Source organism: Dromaius novaehollandiae, chromosome 19, assembly GCF_036370855.1.
Source record: "Dromaius novaehollandiae isolate bDroNov1 chromosome 19, bDroNov1.hap1, whole genome shotgun sequence".
Classification (NCBI taxonomy): Eukaryota; Metazoa; Chordata; class Aves; order Casuariiformes; family Dromaiidae; genus Dromaius; species Dromaius novaehollandiae.
In genome coordinates, this window is record NC_088116.1 from 5,726,725 (window position 1) to 5,749,746 (window position 23,022).

At 64.5% G+C, this 23,022-nt stretch overlaps 3 protein-coding genes across 5 annotated transcripts in view; 2 read left to right on the top strand and 1 right to left on the bottom strand.

Annotated features, from left to right (window-relative positions):
• The first annotated feature begins 2,807 nt into the window (after positions 1-2,807).
• GIT1 (GIT ArfGAP 1) lies at positions 2,808-10,601 on the top strand. Of its 2 annotated transcripts, XM_064523233.1 has the most exons (22): positions 2,808-3,082; positions 4,972-5,105; positions 5,187-5,299; positions 5,382-5,487; positions 5,559-5,645; positions 5,776-5,906; positions 5,985-6,079; positions 6,166-6,208; positions 6,360-6,386; positions 6,555-6,603; positions 6,685-6,757; positions 7,255-7,352; positions 7,437-7,548; positions 7,628-7,755; positions 8,402-8,554; positions 8,639-8,866; positions 9,008-9,061; positions 9,173-9,259; positions 9,366-9,439; positions 9,522-9,704; positions 9,816-9,879; positions 9,969-10,601. In XM_064523233.1, the coding sequence occupies exons 1-22, from the start codon at positions 3,031-3,033 to the stop codon at positions 10,179-10,181; spliced, it is 2,304 nt and encodes a 767-aa protein (XP_064379303.1). In that variant the 5' UTR covers positions 2,808-3,030; the 3' UTR covers positions 10,182-10,601. The 2 variants fall into 2 exon arrangements, with proteins under 2 accessions (XP_064379303.1, XP_064379304.1); XM_064523234.1 differs by lacking the exon at positions 6,360-6,386.
• Positions 10,602-10,639: 38 nt separating this feature from the next.
• ABHD15 (abhydrolase domain containing 15) lies at positions 10,640-13,640 on the top strand. The gene is made up of 2 exons (XM_064523236.1): positions 10,640-11,526; positions 12,833-13,640. The coding sequence occupies exons 1-2, from the start codon at positions 10,754-10,756 to the stop codon at positions 13,314-13,316; spliced, it is 1,257 nt and encodes a 418-aa protein (XP_064379306.1). The 5' UTR covers positions 10,640-10,753; the 3' UTR covers positions 13,317-13,640.
• TAOK1 (TAO kinase 1) overlaps positions 13,388-23,022 on the bottom strand; it is a 74,249-nt gene continuing 64,614 nt past the window's right edge. For both annotated transcript variants that reach the window (XM_064523231.1, XM_064523232.1), the window contains exon 20: positions 13,388-22,599. In XM_064523231.1, the coding sequence (XP_064379301.1) occupies positions 22,138-22,599 (462 nt within the window). In that variant the 3' untranslated portion in view covers positions 13,388-22,137. The remainder of the gene's footprint in view (positions 22,600-23,022) is intronic.

The following is a 23,022-nucleotide window of genomic DNA, read 5'->3' on the forward strand; positions in this document are numbered from 1 at the left end:
CCTTCCTCCTCCTCCTCCTCCTCCTCCTCCTCCTCCTCCTCCTCCTCCCGGGCACCGCTCGCCCCCCCGGGGCTCCGGCCGCCTCCCCCAGCCCCGCGCCCCCGGGCACCGCGCTCCGTGGGGCCGCGCACAGGCGGCCGCGAAGGGACCCCCGGTGGCCCCCCATGCCCCCGGCAGACCCCCCCCCCCGCCGGTGGTTTCGGCCCCCCTCAGCCCCCCCCGGGCCGGCGGCTCTTGGCACAAGGCGGGGAAGCGGCAGAGGCCGCGGGGGTGCGGCTGTGCCGGCGGGTGCCAAAGGCCCCCCCGCGCCGTGACCCCCCGCCGCCGCCGCGCGAGGCTGGGCCCGCGGCCCCTGCCCTGCGCTTCCCTTTCCGCCTGCGTTTCTCCGGGGCGGGAGTCGGGTTTTCCGGCTGCTGCCGGAGAACAATGCGAGGCTGGGCCTTCCCAGCACCGCGCTGCCGCCCGCCCCGCCGCCCCCACCCTTCCCCTCCGCCCGGCAGGGACGCCCGCCCCACGGCCTGCCCGCCCCACGGCCTTCCCCTCCGCCGGGCAGGGACGCCAGCCCCACGGCGTGCCCCTCTGCTGAGCAGGGATGCCAGCCCCACGGCCTTCCCACCCCACACCATTCCCGTTCTGCAGGCAGGGATGCCAGCCCCACGGCCTTCCCACCCCACACCATTCCCGTTCTGCAGGCAGGGATGCCAGCCCCATGGCATTCCCACCCCACACCATTCCCGTTCTGCAGGCAGGGATGCCAGCCCCACGGCCTTCCCACCCTACACCATTCCCGTTCTGCAGGCAGGGATGCCAGCCCCACGGCATTCCCACCCCACACCATTCCCGTTCTGCAGGCAGGGATGCCAGCCCCATGGCATTCCCACCCCACACCATTCCCGTTCTGCAGGCAGGGATGCCAGCCCCACGGCCTTCCCACCCCACACCATTCCCGTTCTGCAGGCAGGGATGCCAGCCCCATGGCATTCCCACCCCACACCATTCCCGTTCTGCAGGCAGGGATGCCAGCCCCACGGCATTCCCACCCCACACCATTCCCGTTCTGCAGGCAGGGATGCCAGCCCCATGGCATTCCCACCCCACACCATTCCCGTTCTGCAGGCAGGGATGCCAGCCCCACGGCCTTCCCACCCCACACCATTCCCGCTCTGCAGGCAGGGATGCCAGCCCCATGGCATTCCCACCCCACACCATTCCCGCTCTGCAGGCAGGGACACCCACCCCACGGCGTTCCCGTCCTGTGGGCAGGGATGCCAGCCCCACGGCGTGCCCCTCGGTGCCGCAGCACCCCACGGCTGCAGGAAGGGCCCAGCCGGGTCTGCTGCCGGCTGCCCCAGCTCCCCCGGCACGGGGCTCCCGGCCGCCCGGCGCCCCACGGCCTCGCCCCCGCTGCTCCCCCCACCGCAGGGACAGCCCGGGAGCGACTCCCCACTGGGGTTATTCCCGGTTGCTGCGCCCGGAGCAGCCGTTCCCCGGCTCCTCCGCTCCCTGCTCCCCGTGCAGCATCCCCCATCTCCGCGGTGCCCCATGACGTCATGAGCCATCTCCATAGCAACCAGCGGTGAGGTCACCACCGGCGGCCAGGCCACAGAGCCTGCCCTGCCGTGGTGCTGGGGGCAGGATGGGGCCGAGCCGCCGGCCCCGCTCGGGTGTGGGGCGAGGAGGCGGCTCGGGGCCCCTGTGGCTGTCGGTGCTCCCGGGGCCTCCCCAGCTCCGGGAGGGGAAAGGACCCCGAGCAGACCCTGGTCCCCCCCCAAAACACACTGCTGCCTGGCCCCCACGGCCCCGCGCAGCCATGGAGGGCTGCCTCCACCCCAGAGGCCTCCATGGGGGGCCAGTGCCCGGCTCCGTTGGGAAGCGGAGGACGGAGCCGGGAGTCCTGCCACCCTCCTGGAGCCAGAGCCGGGCAGGGAACCTGGGGCTCCAGCCCCCCCAGTGCAGCCTGGGCCCGGGGGCTGCTGGTGCTGCAGCCTGTGGTGCACCCGGGACTGGGGGGGGCACAGGGCCAGGGCCAGGGCCGGGACCGGGGGGGTGCCCAGCACTGAGGCTGGGGTGCCCAGGAGCAGGAGGGGGGTGCAGAGGACCAGGAGCAGGAGCAGCGTGTGCCTAGGACCAGGACCAGGACCAGGAGCAGGATGGTGCCCCGGACCAGGGCCGGTGTACAGGGGAGCAGGGCTGTTCCCAGAACGGGAGCAGGGACCAGGACCAGTGGCAGGTCCAGGATGGTGCCCAGGAATGAGGAGATGCCCAGGCCTGGGGCTGGGGTGCACAGGACCAGGACCAGGACTAGGACCGGGGCCAGGACCAGGGGGGTGCCCAGCGCTGGGGCTGGGGTGCACAGGACCAGGACCAGGAGCAGGATGGTGCCCCGGACCAGGGCCGGTGTACAGGGGAGCAGGGGTGTTCACAGAACCGCGGCTGGGACTGGGACCAGTGGCAGGTCCAGGATGGCGCCCCGGAATGGGGACATGTCCAGGCCCGGGGCTGGGGTGCCCAGGAGCAGCGCCGGGGCCGGGGCCGGGGCCGGGAGCAGGAGGGCCCGCAGGCCCGGCAGCAGGACGGGGGGATGCAGAGATCCGGGGCCGGGCCCGGGAGCAGGTCCCGGACGGTGCCCAGGACCGGGGTGGGGGGGCTGCCCGGGGTGGGGGTTGCGGTGCGCAGTCCCGGGGGGCGGCCGGACCCGAGCCCGGGGCTCGGCGCGGCGGTGCCGGTGCCGGTGCCGGTACCGATGCCGATGCCGGTGCCGGCGCAGCGGCGGCGGCGGCGGGGCGGGGGCGGCGCGGCCCCTCCCCCGGCGGGGCCGGGCTTGCGCCGCTTCCTGCGGAGCCGCCGGGCTCTGCGAGCAGCCGGCAGCCCCGGCGCGCCGCGGCCCCGCCGGCCCCGGCCCCGGCCCCTCGCCGCGCCCCGCCGCCTCCGCCGCCGCCGCGCTCGGCCCGGCGCCCCCGGCGGGCCCGGCCGCGCCGCCGCCGCACGCTGGCGCAGAGGCCCGGGCCCGGGCCCGCCTCGCCGCTCAGGATGTCCCGGAAGGCGCAGCGGGCGGAGGTGTGCGCCGACTGCAGCGCCCCAGGTAAGGGCCGCGCCCGCCGCCCCGTCGGGGCGCCCCCGGCAGCCGCCGCCGCCCTGCCCCGAGCGCGCTGCCCGCCCCGTGCCGCATCCCCCCCCCACCCCCCCCGCCCCGCCGCCGCGGGGTCCCCGCTTCCCCCCCGGGGCGCCCCCGCTGCGCCCCCCGGGAGCCCCCCCATTGCGCCCCCGAGGTCTTCCAGTGACCCCAATGTGCCCCCGCGAGCCCCAACAGCAGCGCTGCAGGCGAGGCCCCCGGTGCCCCCCCATCGGCCCCCCCCCCCAGGGCACGACCCACCAGCCCTTCGCCCCCCCCCAACCCGGGTGCGGGGGCTGCTGCTGCGGGCTGGGACGCGCTGCTCTGCGCCAGCAGCACCGGGCAAGCGGCAGCGTGGGGGGGCCCCTTTCCTTCTCCTTCCCCCCCCCCCCCCGGGCTGCGAGGGGCACCCGCTCCCACCCGGCCCCCCGCTCGGCAGGTCGGGCGCTGCCGCCGCGCAGGGCTGCACCAGGCCGCTGCAAGCCGCAGCCTGAGCCCGGGCAAGACGGGTCGCGTCCCCGGTGCCCGGCGGCCCCCGCGCCGCAGGCACCGCGCAGGGAGGGGGCCGGGGCCGGGCGGCACCCCCGCGCCCCAGCGGCCCCCGCGCCCAGCTCCCGCGGCGGCGGGCGATGAATGAGACGGGCCGAGCGTCGAGGCTCGCGCGGAGCCGGGCCCGGAAAGCCGCCGCCGGGCGCAGCGTGTGCCGGATTCATCCCGGCCACGTGCCGACGGCCGGATCCTGCCAGCGGAGCCGCCGGGCTCGCGTGGGAGCCGCGCTGCCCCACGGCGCGGGACGCGGGGCATCGCCGCGCCGGGCGTCAAGGATTCCTCCCGGCCTGGGGAAGTGGAAACCGGCTTCTCCCGAGCCCTTATCGCCCGGCAGCCACGGGAGGAAATGAGTTAGAAAGTCCAGCAGCCCCGTTTCCTCCCGCGCCGCGCCGCCGGGCGCCCGGCCCACCGCGTGCCCCCCACGCTGCCGCCGGCGCGGGACGCCGTGCCGGTGCGGGACGCCGTGCGGATGCCTGGCAGCGCCTGGCACGGCCGGAGCTCCGGCGCTGCGGCCCCGCGCGGCCTGCTGTTCCCGTGGGCGGCGTGCCGGCTGCCCAGGCGCTGCCATCTGCGCCCGCCGGGCTGCCCACCGCCGCCGCGGCACGGCCAGCGCGGGGACGGGGCCCGGTGCCCCCGGAGCAGGAAGGAAGAGCGGGGCTGCTGGCCCCGTCTCCGGGCTTCCTCCGCCGGGATAACGGGAAAGCCGCCGGCCGGGGCCGCGGTGACCTCGCTGCGGGGCCCGGGGTGCACGAGGCTCCGCGGGGGCTGCGCGTGTGCCCGGAGCTGCGCGTGTGCCCGTCACTGCCGCCCGGGCGCAGCGGGGCCCCGGGGCGGGCGGGCGCCTGCGGGTGCCAGCTCGGGGCCGGCCCGGCCTCTCAAACGGCCCTTTGTTCTCGGGCGCGTACAAAGGGCCCCGCGCGGCCCGGCTGGGGGAGGACGGGCCGGGGGGGGCCGGGGGGGCCCGGGCGGCGCGGGAGGGGGCCGTGGCACCGCCACCCCCACCCACCCACCCGCAGCCCCGCGGGGCGCCCGTGGGCTCGGCAGCACCCGCGGGAGCCGCCCGCCCCCCCGGGGGGGGCTGCAGCTCGGGGCGGCCCCCCCCCCCGCAGCCTCCCGCCAACGCCCCGGCTGGGCCGAATCCTGCCCGCTCCGTTTCACCGGGGCCGGTTGCTACGGGAAACCTCCGGGTTTCCCCCGGCGGCGGGCGGCGTAGCTAGGGAAACCTTCCCGTTTCCGTGGCAACCGGTCCCGCCGCCCCCCCCCGGCCTGGCAGTGTGGGGGAGGCACCCGTGACACCCCCCCCCCCGCAGACCCCGGCTGGGCCTCCATCAACCGCGGCGTGCTCATCTGCGACGAGTGCTGCAGCGTGCACCGCAGCCTGGGCCGCCACATCTCCATCGTCAAGCACCTGCGCCACAGCCCCTGGCCCGCCACGCTGCTCCAGGTGGGTGCCGGGACCCCCCCGCGGCGCGGGACCCCCCCCCGGCAGCGCCACGCGCTCACGTTGCCCCCCCCCCCCCCGCAGATGGTGCACACCTTGGCCAGCAACGGGGCCAACTCCATCTGGGAGCACTCGCTGCTGGACCCGGCGCAGGTGCAGAGCGGGCGCCGCAAGGCCAACCCCCAGGACAAAGTGCAGTAAGTGCCGCCGCGCCGCGGGGGGGGGGGGAACCTGCACAACCCCCCCCGGCGCCCCTCACCCCCGTCCCCCCCCCGCCAGCCCCACCAAGTCGGAGTTCATCCGCGCCAAGTACCAGATGCTGGCCTTCGTGCACAAGCTGCCCTGCCGCGACGACGACGGCGTCACCGCCAAGGACCTCAGCAAGGTGGGCACGGCCCTGGGGGGGGGGGGTCTGGCTGGTGGGAGCCCCCCCTCATCCACCCCCCTTTTCCGCAGCAACTGCACTCGAGCGTGCGGACGGGCAACCTGGAGACCTGCCTCCGCCTGCTCTCGCTGGGCGCCCAGGCCAACTTCTTCCACCCGGTGAGAGCCCCGCGGGCGGGAGCCGGCGCCGGGGCACGGGGCACGGGGGGGCTCGGGGACCCCCGGTGCGGGGACGGGGGGGGACACAGGCGGCGGGCGCCCCGCTGAGCCTCGCCGTGCCGCGCGGCAGGAGAAGGGCACCACGCCGCTGCACGTGGCCGCCAAGGCCGGCCAGATCCTGCAAGCGGAGCTGCTGGTGGTCTACGGCGCCGACCCCGGGGCGCCCGACGTCAACGGCCGCACGCCCATCGACTACGCCAGGTGAGGGGCCCGGGGGGGGGAGGATGGCGGGGGGGGGCCGCCGGCGCCGTCCCCCCGCTCAGCGCCGTCCCCCCGCAGGCAGGCGGCCCAGCACGAGCTGGCCGAGCGGCTGGTGGAGTGCCAGTACGAGCTGACCGACCGGCTGGCCTTCTACCTCTGCGGCAGGAAGCCCGGTGAGTGCGGGGGGGGCTTTGGGGGGGGGGCACGGGGTGGGGGGGGCCGGGGGGGCCGCTCTCACCGGCGCCTTGTCTCCGCGCAGACCACAAGAACGGGCACTACATCATCCCGCAGATGGCGGATAGGTGAGCGCCCGCCGCCGCGGCTGGGGGACCCCGCGACCGGCGCCGCAGCCGCCGGGGGGGGGCCGGGGGGGGGCTTTGGGGGGGGGGTGCGTGCGCGTTTAACATCCTCCTCTGTCCTGTTCTTCCCCCCGCTGCCTTCCCCGGAGCGCAGAGTGCGCCCCAAGTGCATGGCACAGAGGTATAGTCCGCCCCGCGCCGCCGGGACGGGACGGGACGGGACCCTGCGGGGGTGGGGGTGGGGGATGCTGGGGGGGGTCCATGCCGCCCCCCGGGACGGGAACGCGCCCGGCAGCGTCCCCAGGCCGGGAATGACGCCGGCTCTGTGTCTCTCCTCCCGCCCCGGCAGCCTGGACCTGTCCGAGCTGGCGAAGGCGGCCAAGAAGAAGCTGCAGGCGGTGAGTTGGGGGGGGGACACGAGGACGGGGGGTGCCCCCCCCCGGCCGCCGCCCCGCTCCTGACGCCCCTTCTCGCCGCAGCTCAGCAACCGGCTCTTCGAGGAGCTGGCCATGGACGTGTACGACGAGGTGGACCGCCGCGAGAACGACGCGGGTGAGCCGGGGGGGCCCACGGGGCACATCCATCCCCCCCCCGCGGCAGGGCCGGGCTCCCGGCGCGGCCAGGAGGGGCCGGCGCTGGCGGCCGTCCCGGCTCGGCTCGGCTCCGGGAGGAGGAGGAGGAGGAGGAGGAGGAGAGGCCCAGCCCGGCGCTCCCCCCGCGCTGCCCGCCCCTCCTTCCTCATTCCTCCGGCCGGCCGAGGGGGCCCTTCCTCCGCGCCGGGGGGCCCAGAGGTGGGTGCCGGGCCCCCCCCGCCGGGGGGTCGCAGCCAGGGGGTGGGGGACGCCCCGACGGCTGCGGCAGGGGGGCACAGACGGGTGTGCGAGACCCCCCCCTCCTCTTCCTCCCCATGGGGCTGGCGGGGGGGCCAGGGTGGGCCCGTCACCGGGTGGGGGGGGGGGTCTGGCCCCGCGCCGCGGCCGCGTCCTTCCGGCTGGTCGCGGTGCCGACGCCGGCGCCCTGCGCTGCCCCCCCCCCCCGCCCCCCCGCAGTGTGGCTGACGACGCAGAACCACAGCACGCTGGTGACGGAGCGCAGCGCCGTGCCCTTCCTCCCCGTCAACCCCGAGTACTCGGCCACCCGCAACCAGGTGAGCCCCCGGCCCCCCCCCCGCACCCCCTCCCCGCCGCCCGGGCCCTGCTCACCCCCCCTCTCTCCCCCCCCCCCCCGGCAGGGCCGGCAGAAGCTGGCGCGGTTCAACGCGCGGGAGTTCGCCACGCTGCTCATCGACATCCTGGGCGAAGCCAAGCGCCGGCAGCAGGGGAAGAGCCTGCTGAGCCCCACAGGTGGGGGGCGCGGGGGGCGCGGGGCCGGGCCACCCCCCGCGGGCGCCGGGTGCTCAGCGTCGTCCCCCCCGGCCCGCAGACGCCCTCGACTACTCGCTGCGGAGCCAGAGCGACCTGGACGACCAGCACGACTACGACAGCGTCGCCTCCGACGAGGACACGGACCAGGAGCTGCTGCGCAACGCCTCCCGCAACAACCGGGCCCGGGTGAGCCCCGGCACCGCGCGGGGGCCCGGCCCCCCTCCCCGGGGACTGCAGCAGGGTTCCCAAAGTCCCGGGGATGGCCATGGTGGGGACGGCTCTGCTCCTCCAGGGATGGACAACCAGGTTCCTGCAGTCCTGCCCTGAAGCCCCAGGGATGGCCATGGTGGGGACGGCTCTGGTCCTCCAGGGATGGACAACCAGGTTCCCACAGTCCTGCCCTGAAGCCCCGGGGATGGCCATGGTGGGGACGGCTCTGGTCCTCCAGGGATGGACAACCAGGTTCCCACAGTCCTGCCCTGAAGCCCCGGGGATGGCCATGGTGGGGACGGCTCTGCTCCTCCAGGGATGGACAACCAGGTTCCCACAGTCCTGCCCCGAAGCCCCGGGGATGGCCATGGTGGGGACGGCTCTGGTCCTCCAGGGATGGACAACCAGGTTCCCACAGTCCTGCCCTGAAGCCCCGGGGATGGCCATGGTGGGGACAGCCCTGCTCCCTTGGGGATGGACAACCAGGTTCTTGCAGTCCTGCCCCAGGTGCCCTGAAGCCCTGGAGATGGCCATGGTGGGGACAGCCCTGCTCCCCCGGGGACGGCCCTCTGGGTTCCCGCAGTCGGTGCCGAGCGCCGGTGCTGAGCGCCTCTCCCCGCAGAGCATGGACTCCTCGGACCTGTCGGACGGCCCCATCACGCTGCAGGAGTACCTGGAGGTGAAGAAGGCCCTGGCGGCCTCCGAGGCCAAGGTGCAGCAGCTCATGAAGGTGAACAACAGCCTGAGCGACGAGCTGCGCCGGCTGCAGCGCGAGGTGGGTGCCGGGCCGCGGGGCCGGGCCGGGGGCGCGCGTGGGGCTCGCGGCTCACTCCCCCCCCAACTTCACCTCTTCCTGCAGATCCACAAGCTGCAGTCGGAGAACACGCAGATGCGGCAGCAGACGGGCCCCGCGCACCCGGCGCCGGCCCCCAGCGAGCGCCCGGAGCATGGGCACCCCCCGGGCCCGGCCGCCGCGCACCGCCGCGACCGCCAGGCCTTCTCCATGTACGAGCCGGGCTCGGCGCTGAAGCCCTTCGGGCAGCCCGTGGAGGAGCTGGTGACGCGGCTGCAGCCCTTCGGCTCCAGCGTGAGTGCGCGGGGCCGGGCGCTCCGCTCTCTGCACCCTGGGGGGGGGGTCGGTGCTGGGGGGGCGGTGATGGGTGGTGACCCCCGCCGCGGTGGGGAGCCCCGGGGCCGGCGGTGCCGTTAACCCTTCGTGTGTCGCCAGGAGGTGGAGGACGAGGCTCTGTACCCCGTGCACATCCCCGCCAGCGTGTACCGGGTAAGGGGGCCGCGGTGGGGGCTCTGCGTCCCCTGTGCCCGTCCCCAGGGGCGGCCGCGGAGCCTCTCGCGCCCCTCCCAGCGCCGTCTTCCCCCTCTCTTCCCCCGCCAGATCCGGAAAGGCGTGTCGGCCTCCTCGGTGCCCTTTCCCCCGTCCTCCCCGCTGCTCTCCTGCCCGCCCGACGGTGCCCGGCACATGGTGACGTAGCGGGGGCAGCTCCCGGGGAGGGGGCCGGCGGGACCCCCGCGCCCCGGTGCGGGGCCGGGGCCCGGCGGGGCTTGACGCTGCCTCTTCTGCCGCGCAGAGCAAGCTGGACCGGCACGGCAGCGGCACCGACAGCGACTACGACAACACGCAGGCGGGTGAGGTCCTGCTCAGGTGAGCGCCAGGGCTGGGGCCGCACTGGGGGCCGCACCGGGGGGGGGGGCTGGCCCTCACCGCAGTGCTCCGGCCCCCACAGCGTGGAGGGGAAGCGGTTCGTGGAGCTGAGCAAGGAGGAGGACTTCCCGCACGAGCTGGACCCGCTGGACGGGGAGCTGGACCCCGGGCTGCCCAGCACCGAGGACGTCATCCTCAAAACCGAGCAGGTCACCAAGAACATCCAGGAGCTGCTGCGGGCGGCACAGGAGTCCAAGCACGACAGGTAGGGCGGGGGTGCGGGCCCAGCCCCCCCCTTTCCCCAGAAGATTGGGACCCCCCCGGGGGGGGGCTCATCCCGGCCGTGCCCGGCGCTGACGCCTCTGCCCGCCCCCAGCTTCGTGCCCTGCTCGGAGAAGATCCACTCGGCTGTGACGGAGATGGCCTCGCTCTTCCCCAAGGTAGGTGGCACGGGGTGTCCCCCCCCCGCGTGCTGTGCCCCCCAGGTGCAGCGGGAGCCTCATGCCCTCGCGTGTCCCCCCCGCTGCAGAAGCCGGCGCTGGAGACGGTGCGGAGCTCCCTGCGGCTGCTCAACGCCAGCGCCTACCGGCTGCAGAGCGAGTGCCGCAAGACGGTGCCGCCGGAGCCGGGCGCCGCCGTGGACTACCAGCTCCTGACGCAGCAGGTCATCCAGTGCGCCTACGACATCGCCAAGGCCGCCAAGCAGCTCGTCACCATCACCACGCGGGAGAAGAAGCAGTGAGCGCCGGCCCCGGGCACCGCTCCTTCCCGGCGGAGCCGGCGCGGTGCCCGTGCTGCACGCCCGGCGCCCGGTGCTGCACGCCCGGCTGGCGTCCCGGGCCGCGCGGTGCCGGTGCCCAGCGCGTCCCCTGGCCCAGGAGTGCGGTAGGTGCCTGCAGCCCCTCCTGTATATATATATTTACCCCCTCCTTCCCACCCCACTGCCCCGCGCGCCTAACTTATCCTGTACATAGCGTGCGTAGCTGCCGGCGGGGGGGTGCCCCCTCCCCTCGCCCCGGCTCCGCGGCCCCCCCCCCCCCGGGGGCCGCCCACAGCGTTACACTGGATGGGGGGTGCAAGCGGCGGGGGTGGCGCAGGAGCCCCCGCCGCCCCGCGCGTCCTTGTACATTTGTATCAATAAAGATGTGAGCGTTGCACGGCCCCGGCTGCCTCGGCTGCTCGCGCCCGCGGGGACGCGCCGGGGAGGGCGGGCGGCCGTCGCGTTTCCCCCAGTGCCCCGGCCGGCGGCGTGTCCCCCCCCCCCCGGCACGGCCCCGCGCGGGGACAGGGCGTTCCCGCGGGCAGAGCCGCCCCATGCTGCCCGCCGAGGAGCTGGTGGCCGCGGCCGCGGCGCTGGCCTGCCTGGGGCTCCTGGCCCGGCACCTTTGGGCGCGCAGCCAGGAGGAGGAGGAGGAGGAGGAGGAGGAGGAGGAGGAAGGCGCGGGGGGCTGCCGGCTGGTGTGCAAGCCCTCGGCGCTGGCGCAGCACCTGGGGCGCAGCCTGCGGCACTGCCCGGCGCTGCGGGGCAGCCGCTGGCACCGCTGGCCCCGGCTGCAGGCGCTGGGGCAGCTGCTGCTGCCGCCCGAGCCGCAGCCCCGGGCGGCCCGGGAGCACCTGGAGCTGGCCGACGGCGGCCTCGTGGCGCTGGACTGGGTGGCCGGGGGGGCCGCCGGGGGCCCCGTGCTGCTGCTGGTGCCCAACGCCGCCGGCAAGGTCACGCGGGGGCTGCTGCGGCTGGGGCGGCGGGCGCTGCGCCGCGGCTACGTCCCCGTCGTCTTCAACCGCCGGGGCCACAACGGCTGCCCGCTGGCCACCCCCCGCCTGCAGCCCTTCGGGGACCCCGGGGACCTGCGGCAGGCGCTGGCCTACGTGCGCTGCCGGCGCCCGGGCGCCCCGCTGCTCGCCGTGAGCGAGGGCTCCGGCTCGGGCCTGCTGCTCTCCTACCTGGGCGAGTGCGGCTCCTCCAGCGCCCTGGCCGCCGCCGCCTGCATCTCGCCCGTCTTCCGCTGCCGCGACTGGTTCGAGGCCGCCCTGCCCTGCCTCTACGAGTGGGCGCTGCTGCTGCACCTCAAGCGGGGGCTCAGCAGGTCAGTGCCGGGATTTGGGGGGGGCGGGGGGGGTGCCCCGTTGCAGGGGGAGCCCTGCAGCCGCCAGGCTCCCGCTGTGGGGAACGGCGATGCCCCGGGGCGGGGGGGAGGCGGGGGGGTTGCATGCAAGCGCGCGGGGGCCGAGAGCTGCTGAGAGCAGCAAAACGCGCTGGTTAATGAACAGCAGGCGCCCGGCCGCGGGGCCAGGCTTGGCACGCGGGGCCTTGGTCTGGTGGGGGCTGAGCCCTGCCGGCACCCCGGGCCCAGCCCTGCAAGGGGGGGACACCTCAGTGCCCCCCCCCCCCGCGGCAGAGAGCCTCCCCGGTGCGCCAGCAAAGCCCCAGTGGGGTGAAGTGAAGGCAGCACCCTGCCCCCCCCGCCCCCCCCCCCCCAGCCCCAGGCTGGCTGCCTGCCCCGAGCAAAGGGCAGAGCCTCGGCGGGAGGCGGGGGGGGGGGGGGGGCAGTGTGCAGGCAGCAGAGCAGCTATTTTGGGTTTTGGGGGGGGGGGGGGGGGCCTAGAGCTGCCACGGGGGAAGGCAGGGGGCTGTTTTTTGCTGGGGGGGGGGAGGTGCTGTGCTCATGCTGCTGCTGTGGGCTGGATTGGGGGGGGGGGTGGCACAGCCCGCCTGCTGCGAGCCCCCCCCCGGCCGCGTTGCCCGATGTGGCCGCGCTGCAGTGGGCCAAGGCACCGCCCCGGGCTGGCGGGGCGGCCGCGGGCCCCACGGGGCCTTGCTGGTGGGGAAATGCTGGCCAAAACCAGAAAACAAACAAAAACAAACCAAAAAAAAAAGGGAGGGAAGGAGGGGAGCTGAACACGGAGATTTCTGGGGCTAAACCCAGCAATTTGGGGCGGGGAGGTGCAGCCTCCTGCTGTGGCAGCATGGCCTGGGAGGGCACAGTGTTTAATGCTGGGGGGGGTTGCGGGGGTGCTGGGGGCAGCGGATGCCCCGGGGTCCCCCCACCCACCCCATACCAGCTGCAAAAGCTGTTGTCATGGCAACGGGCACAGGCACTCGCTGCATCCCGTTGCCACGGTAACAGGGATGGCACTGCCGTGCTGCAGGGACCCCAGGACACCCCCTGCCCCGCGCGGCCCCGCTGGCTCTTGGGGCTGGCCAGGGAGCCGGGGACCCCAAAGGGGCCGCGTTGGGGTGCCCCAGTTGGATGCTGCAGTGCAGGAAAGGGGGGGGGGCGTCAGGCTGCAGGGAGCAGCATGTCGCAGGCACGAATGCGCGAGGCCTCAGCCAGCACCCGCGTGGGGCCAGGGCACTGCCCCCCAGCCCCACCGGCTGTGCCCCCCCCGCAGGTACGCGGGTGCCCTGGCCGAGGTGGTGGACGTGGACAAGCTGCTGCGCAGCCGTTCGCTGCGGGAGCTGGAGGAAACCCTCTTCTGCGCGACCAAGAGCCGCCCCGTGAGCTGGGAGACGTACCGGGCCCGCAACGAGCCGCTGCGCGACGTGGACGAGGCGGCCGTGCCCGTGCTGTGCGTCTGCAGCGCCGACGACCCCGTACGGGGCCCGCCGGCCCGCACCCTGCCCCTGGAGCTCTTCCGCACCAACCCCTTCTTCTTCCTGCTGCTGAGCCCCCACGGCGGCCACTGCGGCTTCCCGCAGCAGGGCCCCGGGCGCTGCTGGAGCCACGGCGCCGTGCTCGACTACTTCGGCGCCGTGACCGAGTTCCTGCGCGCCGAGGAGCGGCGGAAGGGGCCGGGGCGCGGGGACAGGCGCCGCGGGGACGTGGCAGCCCCCGGCGCCCCGGGCTTCTCCTGGCAGAGGGCCTACACCCGCTAAGGGCAGGCGACCCCCCCCCCCCCGCGCCCCGTCCCGCTCCCACCGCCCCAGCAACGCGAGCAGACACTCCATGTACTAAAATTACTTTATTACAGTTGATTTTTTTTTAACATTTCCTTTGCTATGATACAAAGGATACTTACAAACAAAATATTACATATGACCTTATTTTTTTTTTCCTTTCTCTTCTCTTATTTTCTGACAACTTGGTAACAGCTTTAAATGCACAATCTATACAATTAATACAGGTTATATATGAGCTATAATGTATGTTGAACCAGAAGAATACCAGAATACTGACAATATACTGTACATTAAGCCTTACCAGTTAGTGCTTGTGGCATTTTCTACGAGAAGGAAAACGCACACCTGTAGGTTCACTCATACCAGCTGGTGCTACCAGACACCGAAGCAGGAGGGAGTTCAATTCCCCTAGATAAATCCTTCGTGACCCACCACGGGAGGTGCTGGGCCTGGAAACCTCAGACCAGTGTTCATAGTAAAACAGCAGATATGTGTGTTTTTAACCGATGCTCTGCAGCGCACCACCGCCGGGACGGGGTGCTGCTGCCCGGCCCCGTGGCAGCCGGGCTTTGCTAAACCCGGGTGAGCCCCCAGAGCGAAGGGCCACCGGTGCTGGGGCCGGGCGCTGGGCGAGCTCTTGGTGGTGAACTGGACTTCCTTATGGAAAGGGAGGGAGGAGGAGGAGGAGAGGAAGAGCAGCAGCAGCTCTGCTGCCTGTGCACACGCGGGCGCAGAGGGGGTAGGAGCCCGGCCCTCCCCGGCACGGCTCACCCGACCCCGCAGGAACAGGCGCCCAGCAGCACCGGAGCACGAGCTGGGAAAAGCTTCCCCGGAGCCGAGCGGTACCTGTGCCTGGACCGGGCCACCGCAGGGGCCCGCCGCAGCCTGCCCGGCAGCCACCGCGCTGGGGAAAAGGGTCCCGTTTGTTTTGCAGCTAAAGCGAGATTGGTGTTGCTACAGGTGTGCACTTCCCCTCCTCCCTCCAGGGGCTACTTCGGACTGATAAGGTTACATTTTTGTTTGTGTGTGTTTTAATTTTTAAAAGCAATCCACAAGTGAAGTGTTTCAGTGGACTGGCAAAAGACCTGGCATTTGCACAGAAGCTGCAAATGGGAATAGCCGTCCCCTCCTCCCACCCGTCGCATCCCATCCCAGAAAAGCCCAAACTGTCGGTGGAAGAAAAAAAAAAGGGGGGGGGGGAACAGGTTGGAAAAAAAACCAGGTTTGAGTTAACATTTCTTTGACTTCACACAATGCTTGTGCAAAAAAAAAAGAAAGAAACAAAACAAAACCCCAAACAAACAAAAACCAAACCCAGAAACATGCTGGAAATAATGAGAACAAATGGAAAGTAATATATAAAATTAAAAATATAAATAGGATGTCTGGCTGACTGGTAGAAGAATAGGTCATTTAGGTTACAAAAAGGAATATACATTCAAGAGGCTCCGAACCCAGTGGGGTAACTGATGTTAAACTCGTGTTAATAGTTAGGCTAGAATTCTCAAGTTTGTCTTTAAAATCTTCACAATACAAGCAAGCTATTTTTAAAAAATATACACTATACACACCTCACACAGCTTCTCCTATCGTTATGTCACACGTTACGCTACCCTCTCATACACTAAACCAAGGGGGTCTGACAGCCAACTGACGCACGCGGTCCGTCCGCTCCGACCGGCTCGCTCGCGCGCTCGCCGGGCTGACGGCGGCTGCGGACTCAAGACAGGACTGAGCGACCCACGTGTTAACACAACCTCCTCAAGCATTTACAAGTCACCAAATGGCTGTAGCCTTTTATGTTATACACACTTCACTTTGTAACGGTAAGTATTTACATCAAGTCTGCCCCCAGGTTTTAGCTGGTTTTTTTTTCAGTCAGGTAAAAATGTTCCTGTTCCAAGCAAGGTGAAGAGCTGAGCGGGGTGAGGAGGAAAGAAAAGCCGAAGAAAGGAAGCAGGTGGTTTGCTTGCCAGAAGCCAAACCCATGCGCACATATACGCCTCTCCTCGCTGATGCTACTAGACTCCTTAAAAGCTCACGTCCCCCAAAACCTCCCGGGTAACCCGACAAACCCAGCGCGAGAGCCCGGTCTCGCCAGCGCGCCGAGCCGCCTCCTCCGCTTGCGGGCTCCCGGGGCGCTTGGCAAAGCTGCTCCCGACTTGTAGGCTCGCCTCTGCCACCAGATACGGAGCAAAGGTGGGACCGGCCGCTTACTTCATGCTTGTGAAATGCAAGGGGAGGGGAAGCCACCCCTGATTTAGCGACGTGACTCGTCCGCCGCGGCCGCAGGGGCTGCCGGCAGCCTGGCGCCGAGCCGCGCGAAAGCGGCGATGGACTGCAGCGCGGGAACGACCGCGTGCTCCTTCCCGAACCCGGCTGAGCTCCGAGTTGCCATAGAAATGCGTGATCCTGGCACTAAAAGCAGGCACCGGTCTTAAACGAAATGCATCTTTTCCTCCAGTAGGTTTAGATTATCTCAGGTTTAAGACAAAAGCGTTTAGAAGGGGAAAACATATCGTTTCTATAGAGTTTGAAAAACACAGCAATAAGACGCTATGAAACTCTAGCGAAGAAACCAAACTCGGTTCGCGGTGAGTTCGGCCCCAGAAAAACCTCCGAGCCATCGCTCCCATCCCTCGTACTGACCACGTTACAGTGCCCGCACGGAAAGCGCAAGGGAAGAAGTGTCCTGGCAGCAAACAGGGATAAGGGGAGCGGGTCCGGGAGCCGAAGGCGAGAGCTGCCACTGCCGCCGCCGTCCCTCCGGCCGCCCCGCTCTGCCGCCACAGCCCCCGCGTGCGGCACCGAGCACGGCTCCCCAGCGTCCCTCGGACACCTCCCGGGGTTAGGGGCACGCTGCACTACGTCTGGCGATTACAGTAGCTTTTTGCTAGCTGGCACATACTGTATCTATAAATTTTAGTACAAAAACTTAAAAAATACAGAAACTAGGTCAATTTGTTAACTACATATTTACAGATAATTACAGCATTTTCACCCACAACAATTAAACTAATTGTCAGTGAAAAATTCAAACTGTGCATGTTCTGAGGTACCCGTACTCAGGGGGTGGGGAGCAGGGCAGGGGGTGAGGCAGGGGCGGACGATTCCCCTGGGTTTGTTCACATCCGTGGTGGCAACTCCCGCCTCTCCGCGGCGGATTACCTCCAGGTTTCTGGACTCAGTGTGTGCACTCGGAGAAAGCAAGCAGAGAGGGAACTGCTCTTGGTTTTCTTCCTAGAACATGGCTTTAAGATGTTTTGAGGACACCAGACGGGTGCAAAGCAAATGGTCATGTACCAAACTGCCTTCCTCCCCCCCCAGAGGAGTCTTCAGGTGAAGTGCAAGTATTCAGAGACCCACAGCTTGGTGGTTAAGGTGCTTGTTTGCTGGCAAACCCCAATTTACTAAGTCCCTCTCCAGCTAGCAAAGGCCTTTCCTGCCCCAGCGCTGGGGGAGGGCAGCCGGGCCGAGGGGCAGGGGAGGGATGCAGCGAGTAAACGGTGCAGACCCAACCGCTTGAATCCCACCGTGCGGCAGGAGTCGGGGTTATCTGCTTCCATCTCTCCCTGGTGGGGTCACGTTTAATATAGCCGCTAGATCAATCAGCTGCTTCTTGGCTGTAAACAGCTACCCACAACCCTATGGACTGTCTCACATGCATTTCTCAACAGACTCTGGCTCAATCGACTCAAAAAAGTGCAAATTGAAACAAACACAGCAGACGGACATCAGCCAGCGTCAGGCTGGGCATCCACCACTCCTCCGCTCTTGGCACACTACTCGCGGCTCGCAACAAGGCAGTGCCAGGGTGGAAAAGTCCCACAGGCAGGAGCACAGGCAAGTCTAAGATGACACTACTTGTGAAAGGGCAAGGATGTCACAACCAAACCCAAGTGCCTCCCAAAAAGCTCGCAAGAGACCTTCAAAAGGGGAGAACTGCCTCCCATTTTTATGGCAGCACAGAGAAGAGAGCCTCTGTGTTTGGCATGCTGCTAACCCCGGCTGGGCTCGGAGGCTGGTCTTCCCCCCGGGGTGAATATCCTGGCTTCATACACGGTCATGACTTGACACACCCCAGAACCGTTTCTCCCCCAAACTGCCAAATGTCTCGCTAAGAGGTTGGGGTCTTAGAGGGCAAAGGAGAAGGGCAGAAGAAAGGGACTTCACAGCTTAAGCGGCTCATGGTTGAAAGCTGCCACTTGTCCAGCATGGCTTTTACCCCTCTGCTAAGAGAAAGACCACGGCACAACTTACTAGAATCGGACAGAAACAGCAAGTAGGCACCCAGGGAAAGAACAAGGCTGTCCCCTACTCACTGCGCTCAAGTAAGAACACCCAGCGCCTAAGCTGGAGGAGCAGGAAGGGAGCAGAATAAAGAATGGAACAACTCTGTGTATGCGTATATACATATGAATATATACGTATGCATATATACACACACTTTTTTTAAGCTTTCCAATTTCACTTCTCTTTCAGACCTTCCCAAAATCTGTTCCAGTTATTAGACATGAAGAAAGGTAGATGCAGCGTTCAGAGTTAGTGGCAGCTTAAACTCAGGAATGCCAAAAGTTAGCGCCTGTGCAGCGTGCCAAGACCTTGCTGGGCTTGTGATCTTTCGTGGTGAGACACAGCTGGGGAATCTGAGCTCAGCCTGCTGAGCACTTCACCTGCCCACTCACTGCCTCTCCAGCAGATCCGTACATTGCCTGAACTGCTTTCCTATCGCTACGCCATCTCGTTTTCTTCTCTGCTGCCTCCCGACTTTCTGGTACCCTTTGTGAGCTCCCTTTTCTCCTTCACAGCACACCAATAGCAGCTATCCTACCCTCCCGCTCCCCCACAAAAGCAAGCTATAATTAACAGGGCAGCATTTAGGCAAGGGCTTTTCACCGCGTTCAGCCCTAGCACGTTTTGTTCGGATGCACATGCACTTGCCCTAACAGCGCCCTGCTGCACGGTGGCGGCAGCTCAAACCCGAGGGAGGGCTAAAGAACAGCAGCACTGACGTGCCCGGGCAGAAATGCACAGCGTGAGGCGCGCGTGCAGGCAGAGCTGCACGCACAGACACCGAGTACATAAATATATACAAATGAGATATCATATATATATCCAGAGAGATGTGCGTATTCAACAGAGTAATGGTAGACAGTGGTACAATACAATTTATTGCCTCCCAAGAAATGGCACGTAAACAGGGTCAATGTGGAAGGGCGGCCTGAAGTTCAACGGCCCCTTTTCCCTGTGGGGTGAATAAACAGCATTATTCCAGGATCTACCATAGTGCATCCTGCACAGGTTGCAGCGAATGTGCAAGGCACATTCTTCTGAAACGTGAGCGATGAACGGGAACAGGCTGGCATCGCTCTGTGTCCCGAGCCAGGCGAGGAATGGCTGCAGGGAATTTTCTGTGGAAAGCTTGGTATCGTACCACCTTTGTTTCTTCAACCCCTTTGAAGCTCACAGGCTTGGACTGAATGCAGGTGAAAGAGAGCTGACCTCCATTTCAATGCTGCATCCGAGGAACAAAGCACATAATGTTCAGCATGGATGGGAGAGGTGGCTGCTGCCTCCCTGGGACCATGGAGAACAAGAAAAACGTGGTCCCTTTCACTGGATTTTAATTAAATAAAATCAAAAGAATTTCAAATCAGATGAAGAGGTAAAAATGCTGGCTTCTCTGGTTTTATATCTCTGGGCTAAACTTCATCAGAACTTCAGGTGTTTGCAAAGGGGAAAAAAATAATCACAGAATAACAGATTTTAGGTGTCAAGCTGGTGATCTGAAAATACTGCAACAAAATTTGCAAAGTAGTTCATACAGAAGAATTTCCCCAGTGTTAAGTATTAACACAGAAGATGTAAAAACATCTTTGTTGAGGTACTGGAGTAGTTTCCACAATTTACGGATTACAATATTTTTAAAACCAAGTTTAGGGCATGACTGTGACAAGTACAATATGGAGTAATTTGTCTTTTAAAAATAAGAGTTTGCAAACTGATTCAGAAAGTGTTTGCTTCTCTCTAGCGTATTTTACAGTTGTTCATATATCTCACAAATATATTTGAGATATATTAAAATTCTCAACACCGATGACCTCCTCCTATACCTCCAATGTACAACCTGATCTTGAGTCTCTGGCTACACCTGCTTTCTCTCAAGATCAGGCTCATTTAGGACAGCTTTCCTTCCCACAGGTACACACAGGGACACACACATTTAGACCAGTTGATCTGAATCAGTTTTTGCAAACTATTTTAATTAAAATATTACTTGTTGGAATAGTCCAGGTCTGCACATGATATACATGTAAAAATGGTTACTACACAATTCTTTTTGAATACAAAAAAGCCAATATGGGATAGCCATCATTTGGATTCAGCATTCAGTCATGCTTGACATTACACAAAGAGATGGGTTGAGAGAATTCTGTTGAAGTAGCTCAATTTAAGCCAGAGACTTTGACCAAATTCAAACCGTAACAGAAGCAAAAGAATGAACCCACTGAACTCGCAGGTACAGCCTGTCCCTGCTGCCGCTGCTGCTGTTTGTGATTGAGGAGCTGAACTGCAGAACAGTGTGTTAGCACCACGCTCTGGGCACACCCTCCACACTCACATTGTAAATTCCAATACAATTTGGGGTTTGGGGATTTTCATTTAATTTTTTCTTTCCTTCTAAACCCAGGAAAATATAGGTACCTTTCCTAAAACAGTTTTGCTGCATTTCAACAACATTGCAATGCAAAAGAATGACCCCCCAAACATCCAATTCCACATAAAAAACCATAGCTGAAGAAGGAATAGGAGAATCCATGGCCATCACTTGCCACAGGGGGCAACCAGACCAACCCCCTTCTTGGGACCACTGCCTCATCCCAAGCTTCCATGAACTGTTAATACTACAAAGCTCCTTACTAAGGGGCTGCTCAAGCAGATTTTGGTATTGTTTCCATCTTTGATTAGAGTGATATGCTATGCCAAAGCGCTGGAAATCCCACTTGGATTCACCAGACGCTGGCAGAGAGTTAAGGATTGGGAGTGGATGTTAATTTAGCTAACGAAAGAATGTCGCCGTGTTGAGAGTACTGAACAGCAGCGAGACTAGAGTATTTACTATATAAATATGTCACATGGACAAACACATTTGGAAAACCTTGCTTTTGAGCCCTATAAACATATTAAAGGCAAATCCTAGAGTTAGCAGCTAGTGTTTTCTTCAAGATGATTAGTGTGCAAGGAAAAACATTTACAAAGAACCCTGGCTGGTCAGTCCCCAAGACAGAAATCTTTGCCTCAAGCCAAACTTCATCTACCTGCTCCTCTCCTAACCCCACGGTGCTGGCTGACGCAGAACGCACTGGCACGAGAGCATGGGGGCATCTCCAATTCCCAGCTCTAAGAGATGACACTATGCCACAAAGTCATTAGACTCCCTGACCCTTTATCACTGGATTGATTTCACAACCACCTTTGCTTCCTTTCAGTAGTACAGCAGCTCCAAGGAGCCTCCGGAAGTAGTGCCTTCTCGCATGGTGTGACATGCTGCCAAACAATCACAGCATCTCGAGGGACTGTAAAAGTTGTAAAATATTGCAGCAACCAAAATAATAAAAAGGAGCCTCACATGCAGCAAGATCTACAGTGGTGATGTGGGTTAGTCATCAGCTGGGAAAGTCATTGGCTCAGCTCCTCCTGGTACACTGTGGCAACTAAACATTTAAACAGTTGGCTACACTCTACATGTAAACAGGAAATTGCAACAAGCCAAAAAGGTAATAAATTGGTGGATGTAGTGTAATAATGAAAAACCCGATCAATGGCATTTTGTGACTATGGCATTCTTCAAAATACCTCTGGCATTTGAGATTGATTGGCTGAAAATCTAACATTTCCGAATGGAGCAAAAAGGACTATGCTGGGCTCCAAGAATTATTCTGATGCTTAGCTAAAATGAGATGTCACAGTATTAGCTGTACAAGTGCATTACTTATGCTCCTCTGCCCAACCTCATCTGAGCTAACAGCAGCACAGTCAGGGAGTGCCAAAGCAGGAATACAACTTCGAACATTTCTAGCCTGTTCCCTCCAGACAGGTTTACCCACGCAGTTCTCGGGAAGCTGACCAGTGCCTTCTGAGAGAACGTCACTTCTTAAACAACACGGAGCGGGCACTTGGGTCGAAGGGCCCTGCTGAGCCCTGGTGTCTCTTGGCCTCTCTTCTCACCCTTCTTCCTCACCTACAAGTCTCTGAAAATGCCCCCTGGCAGAGGCAATACCCTAGAAATGTATCCAATTTAATGACAAATAAAAATGGAACAGAAGATCCAGCTGTTCCTCCCTTGGATGTTGGTTTAAAGGCAGCTCACCTGGTTTTTGCAGGGTGGCAGTTAGAAATTTATGGACATGGGAGGAGGTCTCCATTCTCCCTTTCCTATGGATGGCGTGACAATGGCAGTCTGAGGCCCTTCTGTCACGTCAGTGTGACAACCACCGGCCAACTCTTCTGACTAATTGCATATATTTCTCAGATGCCCTCCCAAGTCCCCTCCAAAAAGTAAAAACAAACAGACAAACAAACAAAAACCAACCCTCCCAGCCCTGCAGCCAAATACTATGACATCCCAGTTAGTAAACACAAAACATAATGCTTTACAAAATGAATACAATATTCCATGTGCACCCAGCTTCCACACGTCAGCACCGCACTGAGGAGGCTGCTGGGCTGGTGTCTGTAGGCAGTTTCTGTTGGCAGACAGCTCCAGTGGAATTGCCACCCTCAGTTATTGTTTAAGTTATGTATAAGACATGTGTGAACCATTGGATATTTGTGAAGTAACACTTGTGCTCCTGCTCATGCCCTGTTCCGTCCGTCCCCCAGAAGCTGTCCGCCTCAGAGCCTGGGGGCTGTTGCGGACCCCTATAGCACTACCTCGAGGTACCCCCTGCATGGGCCCCGAGGGGTGACCCCATGGCTGAGGTCCACCTTGCATTGGATGGCCCCAAGCTTGTGGTGGGCCACCCATGGGATGACCCCAGTGAGGTCCTGCGCCCCCAGTAGGATTGTGGGACCAGCCAGAAGCTCCCGGGTAGCTGTGGCTGAACGCCTCGGGGGAGAGATTAGAAAGAACCATATTACTAAAACCTAGCCTCATGCTTTCTGAGTCAAAGGCTTCGATCTCGCGAGCTTGACGCTCCAGCAGGCTTCGTATCCGTTCGGTACGCTCATTCTGCAATGCCAGCATCTCCTCCTCAATCTGTGAAGGAAAAAAGAAAAGACATTCTGTAGCAGCAGGGCTCCTTTGCAGGCATGGCCTCAAGCCTCTGAAGGACTTGCAACAGCAAGCTAACGGGGAACCTTCTCCCCCCGTTTCTACAAAAGACTGGATCTCAATCAGGTGTCCCTCAAAGCACAATCTGAGCAAAAGGATAAAAAACAATGGCCAAGACTAACTTAGTTCATTAGCATCTCCCCTGCCATCAGCAACCACATGGCGAAAAGGTTGTCTTGGTCTGTACCGAAGGCACTGGAGAGAGCACTATACTTGTAAGCATTCTACTGCCTTAGTCAGGGAATATGCAAAGTGATTTCATCTGGAATTTAGGAAACAATCTGCTCCAGTGTGAGTCATCTCCTGAGCCATTTGGGGCTTTCAGAAACTGCCTTATTCACTTGCTAT